The 23,561-nt window shown below is 36.5% G+C and overlaps 1 protein-coding gene and 2 pseudogenes across 1 annotated transcript in view; 2 read left to right on the top strand and 1 right to left on the bottom strand.

Moving 5' to 3' along the window:
• Positions 1–23,561, bottom strand: part of LOC128183550 (major vault protein-like) — a 182,739-nt gene that overhangs the window by 32,906 nt on the left and 126,272 nt on the right. Inside the window, exons 14-17 of the mRNA XM_052852605.1 lie at positions 22,620–22,698; positions 22,326–22,479; positions 16,075–16,154; positions 15,864–15,923 (exon numbers count right to left, since the gene is read on the bottom strand). Of these exons, the coding sequence (XP_052708565.1) occupies positions 15,864–15,923; positions 16,075–16,154; positions 22,326–22,479; positions 22,620–22,698 (373 nt within the window). The remainder of the gene's footprint in view (positions 1–15,863; positions 15,924–16,074; positions 16,155–22,325; positions 22,480–22,619; positions 22,699–23,561) is intronic.
• On the top strand, positions 536–5,740 carry LOC128183551 (uncharacterized; annotated as a pseudogene).
• Positions 7,134–11,432, top strand: LOC128183552 (uncharacterized; annotated as a pseudogene).

The raw sequence follows: 23,561 nt of genomic DNA, 5'->3' as shown, positions 1-23,561 counted from the left end.
TGTCAAGTTTGGTTGAAATTGGCCCAGTAGTTCTTGAGAAGATGTTGAAAATGTGAAAAGTTTACAGATGGACAGATGGACAGACAGACAGAGGGACGACACACAAAATGTAATCAGAAAAGCTCACTTGAGGTAAAAAAATAAATGCTTGATTTTAAAACCATATAAACATCACCAATCCTAAAACTTTGAATTTAGAATTGAACACAAGAAACAGAATACTTTACAAATGGTTTTTCATTAATTTGAAATCAATATCTATAGTAATCAAATTGACATTAAGAATGTACTTGCAAACTTCGGTATATAACAGCTAGTACAAATTGCAAAGAAATAATGACACTAAAAAGAACTTTGGCATTGACTTTGACTCCATTTGAGTATAACTCTAATATGTAAAAACGACATTTCAATCTAGTAAATAATACAGACATATTCTTACATAACTTTAAATTATATTTCAAATATTGTAGTGAGATATAATAATGCATTGACCTTCAATTCAACAATAAAAATACAGCTCTTTAAAGTGTGACTACCTATAAATAGATAAAAATCACTCAGGTATGAAACCCCTGATGCGCATGCCCCAGGTAAACCCTAACCGTTCGATAGATACAATCGATGACTTTCAATTCAGCTCGCCAAGTGTGTACACATGTTTACGTGTTCGGAGTGCTAATGCCCAACTTCGTTCGCCGGGGCCTGGACAGGCTACGCCGGCTCATGACGAAAGAGAAAGCTCACCCGCAGAGGCGGTTGAGAGCGATAATACAAAGGTAGATGAGTCAGAGGACTCTCAATGTGAAGTAGACCATGTATCTGTGGCTGATAAGACAGAGGATGATTTAAGGCGGCAGTGGTCGTCAGAGCAAATTCGGAATGAAAAAAGTAAGTCCGGCGATGTTTCTATTAGAACACGCTCAAGCTCTAGAAAACGCAAGAAAAGCAAAACATCAACTGATTCAAGCTCAAGTTCAAGTCCCTCTAGTTCTAGCTCCTCTAGCTCCTCCTCAAGCTCTAGTTCCGAGTCTGACTCGGACTCTGATTTATTCTAATGTTCTGAGAGCACAAATTATAAGCCAAAAATCCCTAAAAAGATTCTGAAATTTGTCACTACGTACGCAACAAAAGGGATTAACAAAAAGAACAGACAGGCTATTGCTAAGATTTGTCCCATACCTCATTCTAAAAAGCTTCAGGGCTTGTCTTTGGACATATTTTTCAAGAAAATATTTTTCAAGGGTAAAAAATGGAATGGAAAGTTAGAGAAAAATAAAGTAAATACCCAGATGAGAATTTTAGATGCTTTAGGGCCACTTTCTGTTATAGGAGCGAGGCAGAGCGAATAAGCAAAACAGGCAAGGGCATGGACCCCTCTGATGTTATTCAGTTTGTCCAAAGAGCGATTATGTTTGTAGGGAATGCCCATTTCCTTTTCATTACTAATAGGTGTAAGGCAGTGTTAGCTAAAACAATGCCAGAATCTGTAGATGTGCTTTCTGAAAAAAGGTACAAGAAATCATTGGGAAAATGTAAAAGTGATTTATTTGGGAAACATTTTCTTAAACAATTAGCGAAAGATAACAAAGATAATAAAGAATTAAAACAGCTATTGTTTAATGGCAGTGATAAGAAAGTTTGGTCACAAACAAGACAGTTTTCTGACAGAAACCGCCAGTTTTTTCTACAGAGACCCTCATCAAGCCTCCAGTATGGGGGTCGCAGACAGACAGACAGGAGGCAGTTCACTCAGAATCAGAGATACACAAAGTACCCACAATTCAAGGGTCAGGGAGCAAACCAGAAATATACAGTACCTCCCAAGAAATCAGTCACTCAGTGAATCAGGTGAGTCTAAAACGGGTAGAATTATCAGAGATCGATCGGAATCTATCAAAATTCCTGTTTTTCAATGCTGTAGAAATTCCCCAGTCAGTGCCAGTTGGGGGACGTGTAAAACATTTCTATCAGAATTGGAAAGTAATTACACGGGATCCTTGGATCCTTCAATCAATCAAAGGGATAGAAATTCCCATATTATCAAATCCTTTCAAGGGAAAAATTCCGATTCCATCGAAATTCAAATCAGAGAAACAGATTTTGATAGATTCCGAAATAGAGAATTAAGTGTTGAAAAATGCGGTACGGGAGACAACTCCCACAAGCGATTCCTTTTACAGCAACGTATTTTTGGTAATGAAGAAGGGGGGCGAGTTAAGGCCTGTAATAAATCTAAAAAATCTGAACAGTTTTCTCCCTTACGAGCATTTCAAAATGGAGGGGATACAGCTGTTAAGAGATCTCATGGAAGAGGGAGATTGGTTAGTAAAACTAGATTTAAAAGATGCGTACCTGACAATAAACGTGGCAGAGAAATTTCGAAAATTTCTGAAATTTTTTTGGAAAAACAAAATAATGGAGTTTAATACATCCCTTCCATTTGGAATTGCAATAGCACCACGTGTGTTTACCTCTCACAGGCATTCAATCAGATCTGTCAACAGCTGTCTATCTCTTAGAGAATCTAGGGTTTTTGATCAATCAGGAAAAGTTAGTTCTAGTCCCTTCACATGTAACTGAATTTCTGGGATTCACTGTAAACTCAGAAACAATGACCCTCTCTCTCCCAAAAGAAAAGGTGATAAAGATAAAGCAGAATTGCTTAGATCTTGTGAGTCGTCAGTCTGTCTCTGCTCGGGATCTAGCCCAAACTAGAAAACTGACCAGTCAGGAAGGGCCCCGCTATGACAATTAATATAGAGAAGTGAAAAAAACTTTGAATTCCATCCTCTTTATATTAACAATGATGAAAAATAAATGCCCGGCAGAAGATGTAAAGAACTGGAATATATAGGATCTCGTGATTTGTAGTTGGATATGATTTTCATCCAACAATTAAAGTGTTTTTTTCTTGAGCCTTAGTGAGGGGATAAAACACACAAGTTGGATAAAAATCATATTATACTACAAATCATGAGATTCTATTTATCCCATATTTTATACACCGCAATCAATGTTTACACTGTTTATAAAACTCTACATTATTTTTACTTCATTATGCCTAGGCAAATCCCATTGTAAAGTCACAACTCTGGAATATCAAAAAAATATCCAATGAGTCATATCCACGGGATAAAGTGGGTTAACATGGGATGAAATAAAATTTGTTAAAAAAACAAAGAATTGATACCAATGCAATGATACCTAGGCTTTGCCTCTATTCAATAAAACTATCATAAATCATTGTGTACGGTATTTTAACCCCCAAAAATATGAATATTATATTTCAAATCCATATTTCAAAGAATGTACACAATACTACACATCATTCAAAATTGACCTTAACTTCAAAACAAAGTTCATTTGCAGACACAGGCAGTGCAGTAATTAATCTCAATGTGACAGATAAAGATAAAGCTTAGGATTTTCTTCCTGTGGAAGGTTAATTAATCCCAAAGGACAAATATTGCACAGCCTTCCATGTATACAATGGTAACATTCTCAGCAGTTATCTCTCTTTGCCCATTCATTCTCAGCAGTTATCTCTCTTTGCCCATTCTTCTTATGCATAGTTATGAATCTACCCCACCACCCCAGCTCCAAACCAGAAGACATAGAGAACCAAACTTAGCATCAAAATATGTATTTCTGCCTACTGAACTACCATACCAAATTTGAACTTGATTGGGCAACCATAAAAAAAGTTATTAGAAAAAAACAGGAAATTTGTGGACGGAAGAGTGACAGACGGACGGACGGACAGAAGGACGGACGGACAGAGTGATTACTATAGGGCACCCGCAAATCCTTGCGGGGCCCTAATAATAGGACGTCTGACAGCTACAAATCAAGGGGTTCTACCCTCACCTCTTCATTACAGTAGTCTCAAGTTATTAAAAACAAGAGCCCTGCATACCGGAGGGAATTACGAGCATCATGTACAATTAGACGAGGATTCGAAACAAGAACTAATATGGTGGTCTTCAAAACTAAGCAAATGGAACGGGAGAGCTTTAGTCCGTCCCCAACCAAACATTATTGTCAAATCAGATGCAAGCCTGAGAGGTTGAGGTGCAATTTGTCAAAATACAAAAACGGGCGGTCTTTGGATGGAAAACGAAAGAGATCAGCACATAAACGAGTTAGAGCTCAAAGCAGCATTTTTAGCAATTCATTGTTTTCAGTCGAAAATTTTAAAAAAGCACGCACTATTGCAATCGCACAACAAAGTAGCGATAGCATACATAAACAACATTGGGGGTACAAAATCAAAGAAGTTGATAAGTCTTGCAAGTCAGATTTGGCAATGGTGTTTGGAGAGGGAAATAACTCTTCCAGGGGAGTACCTGGAAAGGTTTGATCAATTAAAACACTAACACTTTCTTTTCCTTTTTTAAAATTTAAATAAATGGTTCCAGAAGTTTTTGTTTCAGTCCGTTTTAAACGTAGTAGTAATCGTAGTTGCTGTTGTTTGGCAGTTTTAATAGTGCATAGAACCATAACTGTGATCTTTTCTCACTTATACTCTATTCAACGATAACAAATTTAATGGGTTGTTGAAAACAAATGTACTTTCTCTAAATAATATAATTATACAGCTTTATATCTAATATATTTTCAAATTTTCTTTCTTTTATACATATGTGTGATGTACTTGTCCATGTAGTACCGCACGGTACATATTCATAGCGCTTAGAATCCGTGGATCGGTACTTGATAATTTTTTTATTTCATCTTTATAGCAACTTGAGTTTAGAAATTATTTGTGTTCCAAGAAACTACTCAGTATTGCAATAATTACTGTTTGATTGTTTAATGATCGTCATATAAGAGAGAGAGAGAGAGAGAGAGAGAGAGAGAGAGAGAGAGAGAATACCAGTATGAGTTTAATTTAAGTACATTTTACTTGTAATTCAGTGTAATAAGTTAGATTAGATTTATAGTTTCCATTATATTGAACCCTTTTCCCTAAAATTGTGATAGAATATATGCAGTCAGGGTCCACGTGCTATCCCTGTCAATCAAATCAGCCCGCGAGATAGACCACGTTGTTCTTCCATGATATGAAAAAAATGTCATTCTGACTATTGTTTTTTTAAGTCCGCAAAATCTGTGATTTAACAATTATAGCTGCGTGGATCAAATTACATGCTTAGCCTGTTGTTGGGCAATATTTCTATCTACAAAGTTGGTCAGTGTTACAATGTACTAATAACATGCATTAGATAAGAGTAATCAGGGGATTGATACCTACAGGGGGGAGTCTGGTATTTATGTTGATTGTTTAGAAGAAGAAGCAATTGTGAAGATGCTTGATTAAGAAGCTATTATTTTCATTCAAATCTACTCCTACCTTTACTATTTGTACTGGTGTGCTATTATGGATTAATGCAGTAAGTGTGTATTTGCCGAGGTACATAACTACGTAACTTATGAGATACTTTGTGAACTGAGTTTTGTGCTTACAAGAAGTCATGGGGCCTAAAAGAGCGTCCCGACCCGCGCCATACAATCCAGACTTGCCAGTGAATTGGACGGCAGCAAGACTAAAGGAAGCTTTGGATTCTCGCGGAATCGCATACTCCTCTAACGCACGAAGATCGGCGTTAGTTGGTATGTACAGAGAGTTCTATAAAAAGAACTTCGAATGATAGTGCGCGTTCCCATGATCCTTCACACCAAAACATCAATGGCGACTCGAATGATAGGCAATCCCGTGATGCCCTACACCAAAACAACAATGGCGATCACAGTGTACTACCGTATTTTCCCGACGACTCGTCGATGCGGACGACTCGTCGAATTGCCCATTTTTAGCCAAAATTTTAACAAAATCCTATGATACGTCGATCTCAGACCATACGTCGATCTTATCACTTCAAAATGGCCTATAAAACTGCAGTAACATTATCAGTGTATGATGCCACGATGTCACCGATATTGCTACCAATTATTATTAATGATTAACATTTAAACAATTACGCTTTATACTTATGCATCAAATTTTCAAATACCGGCAACTTCTACAAAGTCGCTTGCATTTTAAACAATTCCCGATATCGCGTGTTATGCAAAACTTAACTTACTTTGTCAGAAATATTTTATTCCCAAGCATTAAAATAAGTATCCACTCTGACTATCGCCAGTGTATTCGCCATTACGTAACCAGCCACCTGTTGACTCGGCGCGTGGTCAATGTTTGTTTAACAATTTCCGGTGTCATAGGCATGCACCTGTCTCGTGTCGGACTTCAAAGGGGGATCTCAAGTGCAGAAAGCTTAGCAATTACTATGATTTGATGAAACTTGTTTTCTTTGTATCCAGTAATGCAGTTACACGCTATTGTTTTACATAGACACTGTTAGAAATAGATCGATCATTTGTACGACTTGATAATGACGATATACGACATACATACGTTTCCTAAAAAAATTATCTAACAATAATCAAAGAATTGGACAATAAATAATCAATGAACTATAATCACTCTTATAACGGTACTCTTTATATACACAGGTAGTGAAATTGCCGTAAAGATCTCAGCCTTAAGGCAAAATTATTAACACAACCGGTGTCAGCCTATTGTATAAACAGTAGTATTGATAATTGCCGATTACGTATTTTAAGATTGAATTTGACCATTAAATATTTCTGATTTATACTTTCCACTAACAACTCTTTACAAATAAAATAATTAAATTTAAAAAAACATCCCCCGGACCTACTGCAATATTTTCTTCCATTCAAACTTGGTTTCAATTTTACTGCGCAATGTTATCTTCCTACTAGTGATACATAGAACCATGTGACGATGTGTTTATAAAAACGGAACGGTAAAACTTTTAATTGATAAACGACAATGTAATATTTTTTAATAACTGTTGTTATTATTATGTATTTAAGTGTTGACAGATGAGTGAAAATGATAATTATTAAAGATGAACAGTGAATTCAACAACGTAATTTTCAATCACACAGCCAACTCAAGATGATTAAAACCAAGATTTTTAATGCTATTTTTAAAAAATTTCTGACTACGAGCCTACGACAAGTCGAACAAGACGATAAGTCGGGTGCTCTGCTTCAGATGAAAAAAATACCGACTAATCGTCGGAAAAATACGGTAATCGATCTCGAGTCGAAATTATCTTCAACAGTGCAGTCGCTGCAACAAAATGTAGTACATCTTACATCACGAGTGAACTCGTTGCATGCAACTGCTATACATCCATCGTCGACTGCAAGGAATAATGATGAACAAGGAAGCCAAACTCCGGCGAATTCAACTACAACCACAATGAATCCCTAGTCTTCTTTCACACTGGACACGGCCTTTGCCCTATTTCCGTGGCAGCTGCAGGATTGCCAACACAGGGCCCGGAATTGAAGAGGACGAGATTCGGATTCGCAGCAGAATCTCTCCTTCTGGTAGAGACCATCTCGCCTCATCTGTGCCTCCAAATTACATCAGGTAAGGATGTCAATTTAGCATCCTTGTTAATACCATATTTCTCTCCCCCTGACGAAAAAGATGACAAGAAGCCGGATAAACGACTGCAGAAGTTGCTAAACATCGGTGAGTTCATTCAAGCTTTCGGAATTTACAAAAATATAATGTGTCAAGCATATCCCCAAAGAAGACAGGAGTTAGATTTGTATGATAGGGATATCATTGACATGGCTACCGGCTACACAGGCAATGGGTTCTACGAATATCATCGTCAATTCAGTCTTATGGCCGCTTCACATCTTAAGTATAATAACATTCTCATTGACTAGTCTGTGTGGAATAACACTTTATTTTGTAATTTGTTTGCGAATGCCAGACCGCAGTCATGTGCAACCTGCAACAGTACGCTGCACTCTACAGGCTTTTGCCCTATTACCGACAAAGTTAGGGATAAGAGAAATGGGGACATGGATTTTTATGGACGTCGGAGAGAATTTCATGAAGGTAGAGAAATATGTAACAACTTCAATGGCTTCAGAGGCTGTCACATACCTAGATGCAAGAACGCCCACATCTGCATCAGTTGCAGAGGAGACCACTCTTAACACAATTGCAGCTCAAAAAATCCCAGCAGCCCCACACAAATGGGGCTTTCAAAAAGATGTAACATCCAGTTTCGATAATAAGTAACAACTCCCATCAACATAGACAGTCTTCAAAATCTTCTACAACATCATCCCGACACCCAATTTACAGAATATCTTATGAATGGTTTACGTTTTGGCTTTCATACTGGCTTTCAGGATCTTCCAAAGAATTCTCTGGAATGCAAAAATCTAAAGTCAGCTTCATTAAACTCGGACAGCGTTACAGAGATCGTAAACTAAGAACTAAACCTAGGTTACTTGTATGGTCCATTATGCTATTAGACTATAATTAAATTATGCGGGAAAGGAGCATCACTTATTAAAACCGACATTACTGATGCCTTCAATATCATGCCTATATCATAAGAGTTATGGCCATATCATGGAATTAAGTGGGATGATAAATACTATTTTTTCAAGCGCCTTGTCTTTGGAAGCAGATCAAGTCCAAAGATCTTTGATGCCCTGTCTTCCGCTGTGTGTTGGATTGCAGAGAAAAAATACAAGATATCATACCAAATGTGCTGCACCTGTTGGATGACTTCCTAGTTGTGGTCCCACTATTTGATGATGCTCATAAAGTGATGGAGAGACTCCTGGGGATACTGGTATTTAGAACCCTCGGGATTCCTCTATCGGAGAAGAAAACCAAAGGACCTTGTACAGAACTAGAATACCTTGGGATAATATTAGACTCCTGGAACATGGAAGCCCATTTACTGTCGGAGAAGATTGATCATATCTTATCTATCGGTAATTCCTTCAAAACACGCAAATCATGTACAAAGAGAGAATTGCTCAATTTGCTGGGACACCTCAATTTTGCTTGCAGAGTTGTTCTGCCAGGTCGATCTTTCATTTCTCACCTGATAGCCTCATCAACCACAGAGGAGCCGCTTCATTTCCATGTCCACTTAGACAGTATGTGTAGGGACAACCTTGCTATGTGGTCAGATTTCTTAAAAAGCTGGAATGGAGTGTCCTTTTTCATCGACGATAACATGACAGAGGCTGCGGATATGCAGTTGTTTACAGACGCAACCCTTACATCCTTTGGAGGCTTTTACCAAAATAAGTGGTTTCAAGGAGATTTCCCTGACAACATTTCCAAGGAAAACACATCGATGGTTCTTTTTGAGCTATATCCTATCGTTATGGCCTGTCTTCTGTGGGGTGATACTTGGCCAAGGAAACTCATTCTTTTTCATTGTGACAACCAAACAACTGTTGACATTATTAGGAAAGGATGCTCAAAAGTTAAAAGCATAATGAAACTAATGAGAACTTAAACCTTTCATGCAGCCTGTAACCATTATATCATTCATGCTGTTCATATTGATGGCGTCAAGAACACTATTGCTGACTCTCTCTCTCGTACCAGATGTAGAAGTTTCGAACCCTGGCACCAGAAGCCGACCTGATGCCAACACAATGCCTGGAACATTCGCAGCTAATGAAGGACTGAGGGAGCAGTTAAACCAATTATGGGATGCATCCTTAAGCAGTTCAACCAAGAGGGCCTACAGTTCAGCGTTACAATGTTTTCTGACATTCATTTCTATGAGTGGAATTGTGTTTTAATCCTACTGTCTTCCAATAGTAAATGAAACTTTGCTTAAAATGTATTTTGTCACTCATTGTAAATCTGTTTTAAAACTCAAGTATGACACTATCAAATTGTATTTAGCAGGTTATTTAGTAATGGTTTTACTATATTAGAGCAGGTCATGGAGATTTTATGAATAACTTTAACCAGCTACAGTATGTTTTGCGAGGGGTGAAAAAGTCTCAAAACAATGTCTCTAACAACAGATTACCTAATTATTGCCAGTATATTGAAACAACTGTGGCATGAACTTGACAATGGAGCTTTTTCTCCATTTCTAGATCTGATGTTGAAATGTATGTTCTCCTGTGCCTTTTTTTCGGGTTTCTTAGATGTGGTGAAATTACTTGTAAAAAAGCAAACTCTGTACATTTTCAAAAAAAATTTTGATGTTAGCTTTGGATGTAATTGTTTTGTCCTGAGGTTGAGAATGTCCAAGACCGATCCATTCTCACACGGTGTTGATATTACAATATTTGAGAATGATGTTTTCAAACCTGTAAATGTAAGGTTGTCGGTAAACAGTACAGAAACAAAGAATTCCTTTTAAAGAAATGTTCGGCTTGTGATATAAACTGTCAGTATTATGAAATAAGTTAATGTTATGCCGTTACTACAACAGGCATCAAATAGCATAATTTGCAATGTTTTGTTGTTTTCCGAATAACACAAGTAGCTTAACTTTACTTTTATAGTAGGCGAGGCTAAAGTACTTCCCGATTAAAAATTTTTAAGCACTTAAGTATGATTGAATAATTATGTAACTGTATATAATAGATGATTGAATAATTATGGCACTGTATAGAAGTTAAAATTTCAAGAAAAATGCATCAAAATATGAAATTAATTTACACAAAGCTGTCACTGCATAGTTTTATAAAACAAAGTAGTGCGAAACGTAATGTGTGGGCAAATAGTAGAATTCGCCGAATGCCTGATACTTTACATGCAATCTTCATTAATATAGATCATAATTATTTTAGTAGTATGCACCCTATAAATTCTGAGATAAAAAGTCAGGGTTATACATTTACGTAATACAACGTACAAATTTAGTGGTTAAAAGTAGGCGGCTAGAGTCGGTGGAATATCTGATAATCTTAAGGCTTTCACGTTTTCGTTGGAAACACATGCATATGGTCCACGTATTGCAGTCCTTTTTTAAAGGACAGCAACTTGTCTTACAATAGCTGGCCACTTTGTTTATAGTTAAATCAACGCAGTCAAATTCCAAACCTCTCCTCCAATGGTAAAATTTTTAAGTTTACAAGTAAAACAAGAGGCATATTGGCCTTAACAGTCACCTGCGTAGCATATAACCCATACACAAACTTTTCGCGGAGTCTCATATATGCATCTAACTAATTAAGTTTCATTCTGGATTAGAAAAATTATAAATTTGTAATGACGACCACCTCTCTGCCTGCAATCTTTCAAAAATAACTGTAAAACCTATAATTTTGGCGAAAAACTTAAAGATCTGGTCTACAAAACCATGAATTCAGTTTTCCTTTCAGGTGTGTGGGAGTAAAGAAGATAATTTTTTAACATTATATGCATCAACACCTCTTAGCGCTCTACATCCATTTCCGCCCTGCCCTAGAGTCAAAACCCATACTCCAGGGGACATGAAAATTAAAATTTCAGTAGACTAGAACTTCCTGGTAAACGTAATTATAAGTTAGTTTTTTATACAGATGTGTGAGAATAAAGAAGAACATTTTAAAACATATGCATTAACACTATATTGCCATATTGCCCCCCCCCCCTCATGTTCTAAACCCCTGACCCAAGGGCCATGAATTTCCCAATTGAGGTAGAGGAGTTAGTGGAGTTATATGGGAGTAGAGAAGATTTTCTAAGATTAAACACATTTTTACTATATGGCCATATTGGCCCCACCCTTTAGCCTGAACCCCTGACCCAGGGGTCATGCATTTCACAATTTGGTAGAGGGCCTCATGTTCATCATAACCATGCATTTAGTTTTTAACAAATATATATGGGAGTAGAGAAGAGATTTTCTAAAAATTAATACATTTTTACTATATGGCCATATCCCCCCCCCCCCCTCCTCGAGCCTGAACCCCTGACACAGGGTCATGAATTTCACAATTTAAGTAGAAGGCTTCATGGACATCATAATCATGTATTTAGTTTTTAACAAATATCTTTGGTAGTAGAGAAGAAGATTTAATACATTTTTACAATATGGGCATATTGGCCCCACCCTAAAGCCAAAACCCCTGACCCAGGGGCCATGAATTTCACAATTTTGGTTTAAGGGATTCATGGACATCATAACTATGTAACCACTTTTTTCCTCACATGTGTGGGAGTAGAGAAGAAGATTTTTGAAAATTTGGCTATTTTTTTGCATATTTGGCCCCACATGTGGTGCCCTGGGGGTGGTAGAGACATGAATTTCACAATTTAGATTCCTCTTACCAAAGAGATGCCTTACACCAAAAATGGTAACAATCAGCCTTGTAGTTTTTAAGAAGAAGTTAGAAATGTAAATTGTTAATGCATGACGGCGGACGAAAACGGACAGCAATAGTAAATTCAGGGTGACCTAAAAAAAATTGAATTTATAAGGAGTCTCTTCTTTTTGCTTGTCCTGATTTCAGATTATTCTGTCCTATTTCCTTTAAAAAACGATGCTACATGCCTGTACTTAACAACTTTACTGTGCATATATAATGGCAGCAATGCAGAGTTTGAATTTAAAGTTATATTTTTTGTAATGTTAGCGCAATCGTGATAAATCCGAAATTCCGAATTTACACGCGAGTTGCTGTCTTCTGTGTACCTGTAAGATAAGTCTGTTGGTTTGACGGTGTTATGTTTGGTTGTCAGACATTCAGTGTTACCAAATACAACAGATACTAAAATAAGAGGCCCATGGGCCACATCGCTCACCTGAGGTACAATAGGTATGATAAAATCAGTTTAATGGAGTCATAATACAAACAATCTGGACAATGTACCGGTACAATAATACATGTAGATCCTGTATAAATAAAATCCATTTTCCCCCCTGGATATTCTTATGTTTATAGTTATTAGTCCCTTTTCTAATAGGATGATTTTATAATCATATCACATGTTGAGTATTGCAGTTCTCAAACAAGAGGCCCAAGGGCCACATCGCTCACCTGAGCAACAATTGCCTAAATTCAGATCAAATTAGCATTACAGTATCAAAATATCTTGACAACTTAGTACAGTAGATCTTTCTTAAAAAATTTGAAAATCTGCCAATTTTTATCCACCTCCTTTTTTTTGGTAAATACCAAGCCCCTTTTGTTGTACCTGTAAGAAGATTTTTCTCTATTCCTATATACCCCCCCCCCCCCCCCCCTCATTTCATGGCCCCACTTTTCTCTAGGGAATCATGGTTCAATCAAACATAAATCTGCAAAACTTTCCCAGAATATTTTTAAAAATTTTCTCGATATATTCCTATGTAAAACCGCCATCACAGCCCCGCCCTACCACTAGGGACTGTGATTTTGAAAACTTGAATTTACACTACCCGATGATGCCTCTACACAAGTTTAAGCTTTTCTGGCCAAATAGTCTTTAAAAAGAAGATTTTTAAAGATTTTCTCCATATATTCCTGTATAAAAATTTATCCCCCAATTGTGGCCCCACCCTACCCCCGGGGACCATGATTTGAACAAACTTGAATCCCCTTTACCTAGTGGTGCTTTGTGCCAAATTTGTTTAAGATCTGCCCAGTGGTTCTTGATTAGAAGATGAAAATGTGAAAAGTTTATGATGACGACAACGACGACGACGATGACTACGCCGACAACAACAGACAACGGACAAATTGTGATCAGAAAAGCTCACTTGAGCCTTTGGCTCAGGTGAGCTAAAAAGATCCTTAACAATTGTTTATATATGGGATATAAAGCTACATCAAACTCTGAACCTTCTAAATTGTGAGGCAAAAGAATTGTCCTGGAGACAAAGTCTTAAAGCTGACATGAATTCATAAATACGCACTACTTCCCTTTTTTCTCCGACTACTGCCATATTAGTTGTCGATTTTTATGTTCTGCTCATCGCTACACACCCCCTATATAAGGCCGAGAGCCCTCGTCATGCTTCACCGCATTCAGGAATTTCATACACCCGAACACGTTACCTTGGACGAAAAGACTCGTGAAACGTGTTTTGAACAAAAATAATATGACAACCACTTCACTGGCAAGATATATCCAATAAACGACGAAACAAGACAGACTGATATCCAGGCGCAGATACTTCAGAAATTCCTCGATAATTGTAGACCGTTTTCTTGTGTATGTTATAACATCGCACATGCGCAAATAACACACTGTGACAGATCGAGCAATGTCAATTATCGCATGGATTTTATAAACGGGGAGTTTTTGTAGGAACGGATAGAAACGTTGTTACTTTCTTGGATTTACTATCATTTAGCTACTGTGTTGGATGTAGTGTCGCCAGAGTTTTCAAGAAGATGCAGACGTTATGCACTCTGTATGAACGACACACATGTTCGATGTGCATGCGAGGTAAGGCAGCACTGTCTGTGCAAAATAATACAGATACCTTGGACATCCTTTCTAAGAATAAAATATATTTGGTTTTTCATTGATTGTTGTTTTCTTTATTCTTTATTACTACATTTTACTACATAAACAATGTGTAGTTCATGCATTTAGAAGTCCGTGCAACGTGAATGCCTCGATCGGAAAGCAACCGACCGTAACTTTCTCAACCAGTATATATACCCCAGTGGCAGTAAAGAAGCGATCTAAACTAATATGGCGACCAAATGCTTTTATGAATTCATGTCAGCTTTAACAATAATAAAGAATCATCTGGCTGATTAGTTTCTGAGAAGAAGATTTTTAAAGATTTACTCTATATATTCCTATGTAAAACTTTAACCACCCCCTCCCCCAATGTGGCCCCATCTTACCCCCGGGGGTCATGATTTTCACAACTTTCAATCTACACTACCAGAGGATGCTTCCACACAAGCTTTCCTGGCTTTATGATTCTTGAGAAGAAGATTTTTAAAAATTTCTCATTAATTTTTAATTATCTCCCCTCAAAAAAGGGCATGGTCCTTAATTTTGACAACTTTGAATCCCCTTTGCCTAACGATGATTTGTGCCAAGTTTGGTTGAAATTGGCCCAGTAGTTCTTGAGAAGATGTGAAAATGTGAAAAGTTTACAGACGACAGACAAAATATGATAAGAAAAGCTCACTTAAACTTTCAGCTCAGGTGAGCTAAATTATACATTATTTTTTGTCACATGTGTCTTCTGGGTTTTTTCTTCTAAAAATATGCAATTCGAGTCATTAAATTAGGGTTTGTCTATTAAATCACCTACTATAATAATAGGGCCTATTTAGCAAAACCAGCACAATGCAAAAAGGAAGCACATGCGAGCACACCATAATGCATATACCTCAGGGGTATACCACCTTAAAAAGGCTTAGTAAAGGGGCAAGGCCACAAGGCAAGCTGACAAGTACTTCAAGATCAACACAGACATCGCTTTGTTCAAAATGATGTTATATTATGTAAAAGGGTAAAATGGTAGTTCTGTCTAATCTTTCACATGCTTTCGCTGCCCCCACCCCCGGGACACCACTTAACATGACTGCTAAATGTATCGCCTTTAATTTCAATTATTTTTATGAAGTTTATAGGTGAGGTAAAATTCTATGGGGGTCAGTTTTCAACGTGTGGGGGTTGTAGATCTACAGGTATGGAATGGTTTTCTACTGTAGAAAAAGGACCCTACTAGTCATAGAATACAATAACTGACCCTGGGTCAGTTTTCTCCGTAGAAATTTGACCCCCAGATCAATATTATACGGGAGTCACTTTTTGTCCGGTTACACCGAAACCAAATTCGAGCCTGTATATTAATAGGATACATCCATACATCAAATCTGAGTTGGATGTGTGTAACGGTTTATAGATAATGATTTATAATGATCGGAAAGTGAATGATGACGGAATGACGGAATGTTAGAACACCATTTAATGGCAGGGGCATAAAAAGTGTGCACTGTGAACTTAAAATGTGACTAAACCTCATAATATTATCTCATTTTGTAGATCAGATATAAACTGTAATTGCCAACATTAAAATAACTACCTCAAAATGATTGTTAAATGCCACTTGTATTCTTAAACGTGCATGGTCTGATGTTTCCACCTGCATAACAAGAATTCATCTCATTAACACATTAAAAAACACATGATTTCAAAGTTAAAAAGACATTTCAAAACATATATTGAAAGTTTTCCACATTTTTTTGTTTGGAAAATCGTGTTCAAAACGAAGTTTGTTTTAAATAAACATGTACCTCTAAAATATCTGTTATGAAGTCAGGTCCCAACATAAGACAAAGGGTTTTCAATGAATTGGATCTTTTTGGTTTACCAGCTAAAATGAAAACAATTTATTTTGTTATCTCCATGTAAATCATTATGAGAGAAATTGCAGGAACTAAGCAAAATCATTATGAAAGAAATTGCAGAAACAAAGCAAAAAGAAAGGGAAGGGCAAATCGCCCCCCCCCCCCAAAAAAAATCAGAATTCAATAAGACATAAACATTCAAATATGCATTTTGTTATTTTAGAATTGCCGATTTGAAATAATTTAGGGATCATTTCTACAATATTATGAACGCCTAGTTAGGTAAAGATCTAGTTAATGAATTTAAACTGTCTTTTTGGTGCTAGATCCCCCCCCCCCCCCCCCTTGTAGCCAAACCTACCTCCGGGGATCTGATTTTTACAACTTTGAATCTACACTACGTGAGAATGCTTCCACACAAGTTTAAGCTTTCCTGGCTGAATAGATTCTTAAAAGACGATTTTTAAAGAATTACTCTATACGTTACTTTGTAAAACTTCAACATCCCCATTGTGGCCCAACCCTAACCCGGGGATCACGCAGCAATGTTAAGGCGTCCCGATGCTAAAATACGGCTTGAAAACGATATTATTTGAATCATCGCAAAAATACTTTGACCGGGAGTATTTCTTAAAATCTATGTTACGTTTATTGACACCGATGTTAAACATTATTATTTGATGCATTTTGTGACGTCATATGTTCTTTGTAATCACGTGACGGGCGAATCCTAGTATTGCAAATGATCTTTTTAAATCGCATCGGCGCAGGTGATTAATGACATTAAATCAAACATATTTTTAAGAAAAATTCTTTGTTAAGTCATATACTTTGAAGTTATTGCTCAGGAAAGAAATAGATATTTTGTTTATCGAAGATATTGTTAAAACATTCCAGAAAATCATCAAAATAATGCACATTTTTACTAATCAAAAGCGATTTACAAAAAATTGGGGTTAATTCGTAGGTTTCCGTAGCACGATTCACATTGGTACTTATATTCTCTACCAATTTTACGTAAAATATTCTAAAATTATGTTGATCTTTCACCTGTGCCAAGCTGTTTTTACATGCATTAAAATTTCTTTATTCAGTTGTTTACACGTAGCAGGGAGAGTCTCCAAACCACTAGTTTATAAATTGTCTTTTACTTATAACGAAGCTTTACAACTGCCGATTATTTGATACTGGTTTTTAATATGAATGAATTCTGTACGTCCAGCATTAACGGCGGCATCTATGTAAAGGAAACATGCGGTTTTATAGTGGTTTGATGTAATTCACTTTTAACGTTGAAATACATTCCCTGGGAACTATCGACAGAAATGCAGATCGTGACGTCAAAGTTATATATGACGTCATATCGTATGAAGTACAGACAAGTCACTTTCTACACATCGCTGTAAAATCCATCGGGAAGCCTTAACATGCCCGCGCAAGATTTTTACAACTTTGAATCTACACTACCTAAGGATGCTTCCAAGTTTCAGCTTTCCTAGTTTCTTAGAAGAGGATTTTTAAAGATTTACTCTACATATTCCTAATAAGTATGTTAAACTTCAACACCCCCATTGTGGCCCAACCCTAACCCGGGGATCAAGATTTTTACAACTTTGAATCTACACTACCTGAGGATGCTTCCACACAAGTTTCAGCTTTCCTAGTTTCTGAGAAGAAGATTTTTAAAGATTTACAATATATATTCCTATGTAAAACTTCAACCAACCCCCCCCCCCCAATTATGTTCCACCCTACCTCTGGGGATCATGATTTTAACAACTTTGAATCTACACTACCTGAGGATGCTCCCACACAAGTTTCAGCTTTCCTGGCAAAATGGTTCTTGAGGAGAAGACTTTTAAAGAGTTACTCTATATATTCCTATGTAAAACTTTGACCCCACCCCATTGTGGCCCCACCCTACCCCCACGGTCAGCTTTCCTGGCTGATTAGATTCTGAGAAGAAAAGATTACTCTATATATTTTTCTATGTAAAACTTAACCCCCCCCCCCCATTGTTGCCCCACCCTATCCCCGGGGGTCATGGTTTTCACGACTTCCTGAGAATTCTTCCACACAAGTTTCAGCTTTTCTAGCCAATTGGTTTCTGAGAAGATTTTCACAGATTTACTCTATAAATTCCTATGTAAAAATAGATCTCCAATTTTGGCCTCACCCTACCCCTGGGGGTCATGATTTTTTTCAACTTTATATCTAAACTACCCGAGAACTCTTCCACACAAGTTTCAGCTTTCCTGGCTGACTAGTTTTTGAGATGAAAATTTTTAAAGATTTATTCTACATATTATATATCTTAAACTTAGACCACCACCATTGTGGCCCAACCCTACACCTTGGGGATCATGATGTTATCAACTTTAAATCTACACTCCCTGCGGATGCTTCCACACAAGTTTGAGCTTTCCTGGCCTAATGGTTTCTGAGAAGAAGATTTCTAAAGATTTACCCTATATATTCCTTTGTAAAACTTCAACCTCCCCCCCTCCCCCACATTGTGGCCCTACCCTACACCTTGGGGGTCATGGTGTTATCAACTTGAAGCAACACTACTTGAGGATGCTTTCACACAAGTTTTAGCTTTCCTGGCTGATTAGTTTTTGAGAAGAATATTTTTAAAGATTTACTGATCTATATATTCTTATGTAAAACTTCGACCCTCCATTGTGGCACTACTCTTTCCCCAAGGGTAATGATTTTCACAACTTTGAATCTACACTACCTGATGATGCTTCCACACAAGTTTCAGCTTTCCTGGCCTAATGGTTTTTTAGAAGAGTTTTTGAAAATTTCTCAATTTCTAGAGAGAGAGAGAGAGAGAGAGAGAGAGAGAGAGAGAGAGAGAGTGTAAAAATTATTTTCAAACGGGTAATAATACTGAATGATTATTTTCAAGCTTTCAGAGAGTATGGTTGGACAGTGCATTAGTTTTAATGCATTCTTCTTCTTTTTTTTTTGCTTTTAAGGGTGTATGTCTGTTCTCTATTCTAATGGAACACAGCCAAGAGAAGGGTGGTCATTGGGGGTGTTTAGCACCTCTTCAAACAATGGAATGTTTTGATACAACTTAGATTGTCCTGGGGGCAAGTAAAGTAAAGAATTCATTCAATGCACAACTAATTGAAGTAAATTTTCCAAATGATATAAAATTCTTAATAATACACTCTTAAAATGTTATGAAATTGTGTTGTTACAGCTAGTTATATTGACAATTTAAGATACAACCAAAATATCTTTATCTCAAGAATGACTTTTTCTTCTTTGGAACAATTTTTTATCAAATACCATTCATTATTCAATTCATCACAATTTTAAAAATGAACATGCATAGAAAAGCGTAGTAATGCAAAGTAATGCCATGTAATGCCAGCATTACACTAGGTTTTGGAAAGTAATGCATTACATTACCATTACTTGTAATGCTAAATTTATGGCTTAACACATTACTAGCATTACTTTGAAAACATCAAATGCATTGCAATGCATTACCATTACATTTAGAATTACCCCAAGCCTGCTGTATGCAATATTTTGCCAAAAAATAGCTAAGTTCAAAAGCTGGTATTTTTTTTTCATAAATTATCAGAAATCCAAATCCTAGCAATATGCACGCTACTAATATATATGTAAAATTGTGCTGCTAAAGAACTTCATATCCTGTAGGAGTAGTTATCCATATAATGAGGGTACCCTTTTGGAAGCAGCCCGCCCACCCGCCATTTTCACCATTTCAATAACCGGATTTTTCCGTTGGAAAACCCGGTTAAAAATTCTCATCCTCATCTTACACCTTTCAAAAAGTCTTGAAAATCTTTGCTGCATTCACTTTCAATTTTGTTTTTAATTTTAAACATTTTCTCTCCTTTCTCTCCGCAGAGGTCTGACCAAATCTCCCGATCTTGACACTGCCATTTTATTCTGCTCCAGACACAACATGGTGCACATGACATAGTTTCAAAGGGCAACTACTCTAATTTTAAAGTCATTTCAAAACAAAAAGAACATTTACAGAGCAGTCTTAGTATTAAATAATATGAAATGTTGATAAGTATGTCAAACGCAGTGCTGAATATAAATTCTCACCAGCTGGACATAGAAATATCTCCGGCAGTCAAGTGTCCTGTTTTAACCGCTTTTTAATTAATTTTAATTACTGCTAGTAGTATCATGACATTGATATATATATATATATATATATATATATATATATATATATATATATATATATATATATATATATAAAAGCACTAAAAATAACCAACGACACGAACAATAAAGTAAAATATTGTCAAATTTTCGGGACAACCCGTCCCTTCTTCAGGACAACAAAATAAAAACTACATAAGAAAGAAGAAAAACATCTACAAAACTAGCACTAAACTAAACTAAATAATATATAAAAACTAGATAATGTTTAAACACCGGATCAACACGTGGCAGCTACATCTTTATATTTAAGAATACGAGCCCGAGAAAGAAAAATCCCGTCCGACGCAGCGGACGGTCTGTGAAGAAGTGCTGAAAGATAACGCGAACGAATTAACTTGCTAATTGGGGGTTGCTGTTAATTAAGTTGTACTATTAAGATAATTCGTAGTGAAAGTTTGTAGGGAAGATTGGCCCTGTAAAAGACCACATAAATAATCATGAATGTAAAAACTAATGGAAGTGAAATAAAGCAAAAGAACAAAACCGATTAAGGAAATAGCTAATAATTTGAATAAATAACATGATTAATAGTTTGTACATGGACCGAAAAAGATGAAGATGGTGATATTGCTACGAAAACAAATCAGTACTTAGTTGATGTTCATTTTGGTGAAGTCACTTAATTTGTTAATGCCGTCAGGGCGGAATGACTTCAGTCTATGCATCCAAAATTTTTCTTTATTTTTTCTCTCCGCATCTGTCCAGTTAGGGTTGTGATCAATGACCAAAACCATCATGTCCTCCCATTTGTGATCATCTAAATTAAAATGTTCCCCGACGGGTTCTTTAATTTTCTTAGTTTTGATGGTGGAACGATGATTATTGATGCGCCTGCGGAGGTCTCCTGTTTCCCCTACGTATTGTTTGTGACAAAATTTACAATTGATAAGATATACACAATTGTCCGTACGACAAGAAGTATTTGCGAAAATTTTGTAAGTACGGCCAGTAATGGGGCTAGAGAAGTCGTCTGCATCAGAGCTGTGTTTGCACAACAGACATCTGGTGTCAGAACAAGTTCTAAAGCCACCATTAGGCAGAGGGTTCTTTAGTTTGGTTCTTACCACCATGTCCTTAAGGTTTCTAGGGCGCTTGAAAGCTGCCATCGGGGGGTTTTTGAAAACCTCAACCATTTTATCATTACTGTAAAGGATTGGTAGGTTCTTCTTTAGGACTGCATTTAGGCCCCTAAGGACAGGGTGGTAAGTAGTGACAAATGGGACCTTGTTGTCTTCGTTTTTGGGTTTATATTTCAGAAGGGATAAACGATCCTCTTTAGCTAAATCATCAATTGCATTCTGTACAGAGTGCAAGCTGTAGCCCCTGGCACATAAGTGGGATTTTAGGAGTTGACTTTGCTCAGAGTATAGTTCTTGAGTTGAACAAATACGTCTGACTCTGGTGGCTAGGCCTTTTAGTATGCCTCTAAACGTATGAGGTGGGTGGCAGCTAGACGTCATTAAATAGAGGTGGGAATCTGTAGGTTTAGTATGAAGATTGAAATCGAGTTTACCATCGACTAAAGTTGAAGTAGTGTCAAGAAACGTGTTGTTGAATGAGGAAATTTCAGTCGTAAATTTGATAGAATGATGGAAAGAATTGACAAAGGTAATAAAATCATCGAGGTTGTTTCTGTTGTCAACCAAGAAGGGACGGGTTGTCCCGAAAATTTGACAATATTTTACTTTATTGTTCGTGTCGTTGGTTATTTTTAGTGCTTTTTTATATCTCATCTTATAACCTTGTATCTTTTGATCCGACACTTTAGATAACGAGTGTTGTTGGTTTGCTAGTGCTTCTTATATATATATGTATATATATGTGTGTGTGTGTGTGTGTGTGGTAACATGAATTTTTTCAAATTTGTACGGCTAAGAAGATTTTAAATCCCTTGAAATTTTACTTTAAAAGAAAATTTTCATTTACACCACAATAGATATTAGTTTTGCAAAGAAACCTGACTGATTTACCACTGAGACTGAGGACATTAAAATTTTCATGTGGTCCCAATATGATTAGATCAGGACCAAACACCACTCGTGCAGTTTTCTCCAGGTAATTATAAACTTGTACAGCTGTGTTACATGGGCAACGGTAAGTCACGACCCTTGTCTTATCTCTTCCCTGTAAATAAACAAAAATATTACCTTGAATATCAAATGAAAAAAGTTAAAACCTAAATATCATACTTAGTCTATTACATTTGTTCTTATGACTTGTATTCATAAAAATGTATTTTCATTTGATAATATCCTTGTAGTTACCGAAAGGTTTTGAGGATCAATTGATTGTTCAAAGTAAGCCATCTTCCGTATATCACCTGTTCCCAATCCACCTCCATTTCTACAAAATTAAAGTAGATAGAACTTTCCTAATGGGACTCCCACAAGGCAAATTTCAAATGGAACAAATATGAATTAAAGTAACTAAAGTTGTTGAATCATAAATCTTTCTGATTCAAATTAAATAATAATCTAGAATATTGTAAAAACAAGAGGCCAATAGGCATGAGTACCATAGCCCATACATGAAATTGTGGAGGAGTCTCATAAATGCATTTAATTCAGTTTCCCCCTGTCTGAATTCATTTGGAAAGGACTCTTAATCCTATAGTTTAGCACAGTACCTATGGCTGTTTCAGAGTTTATGACATACTACTGAAAAGGTGCACAGCTTCCATACAAAGTATTTTCCCCCAGGTATGTTAACTTTCAACAAGAGGCCCATGGGCCTCATTGCTCATCTAAGGAACAATAGATATGATAAAATCAGCTTAATGTAGTCTAAATACAAACTATCTAGTAAACAATTTAGTATAATACATGTAAATCATGTATAAAAAAAATACATTTTTCCTCTGGATATCCTTATGTTTATTATCATTATTCCCTTTTCTAACAAAATGATTTTTTAGTCATATCACATGTTGAGCATTGCAGTTCTCAAAAAGATCCTAAACAATTGTTTATATATAGGATATAAACCTTCATCAAACTCTGAACCCCTTGTGAGGTCCCAGTATTGTCTAAGAGCCAAATTCTCAACAAATGTCAAAATGATTGCATATATTAAGTAAAAATATATAATATAACATTTCAGCTTTTGTGAACATTTAAAATGTGTTCCTTTGTAATACTGGATCCCAAATATGGCCCTACCCTACTCAAGATTTTGATTTGAACACATTTGAATCTACATTATCTGAG

Source organism: Crassostrea angulata, chromosome 5 (genome assembly GCF_025612915.1).
Source record: "Crassostrea angulata isolate pt1a10 chromosome 5, ASM2561291v2, whole genome shotgun sequence".
In the NCBI taxonomy this organism is placed as follows: domain Eukaryota; kingdom Metazoa; phylum Mollusca; class Bivalvia; order Ostreida; family Ostreidae; genus Magallana; species Magallana angulata.
Note: the sequence above shows the minus strand (reverse complement) of the source record. Positions and strands in the feature narration are given on the sequence as shown.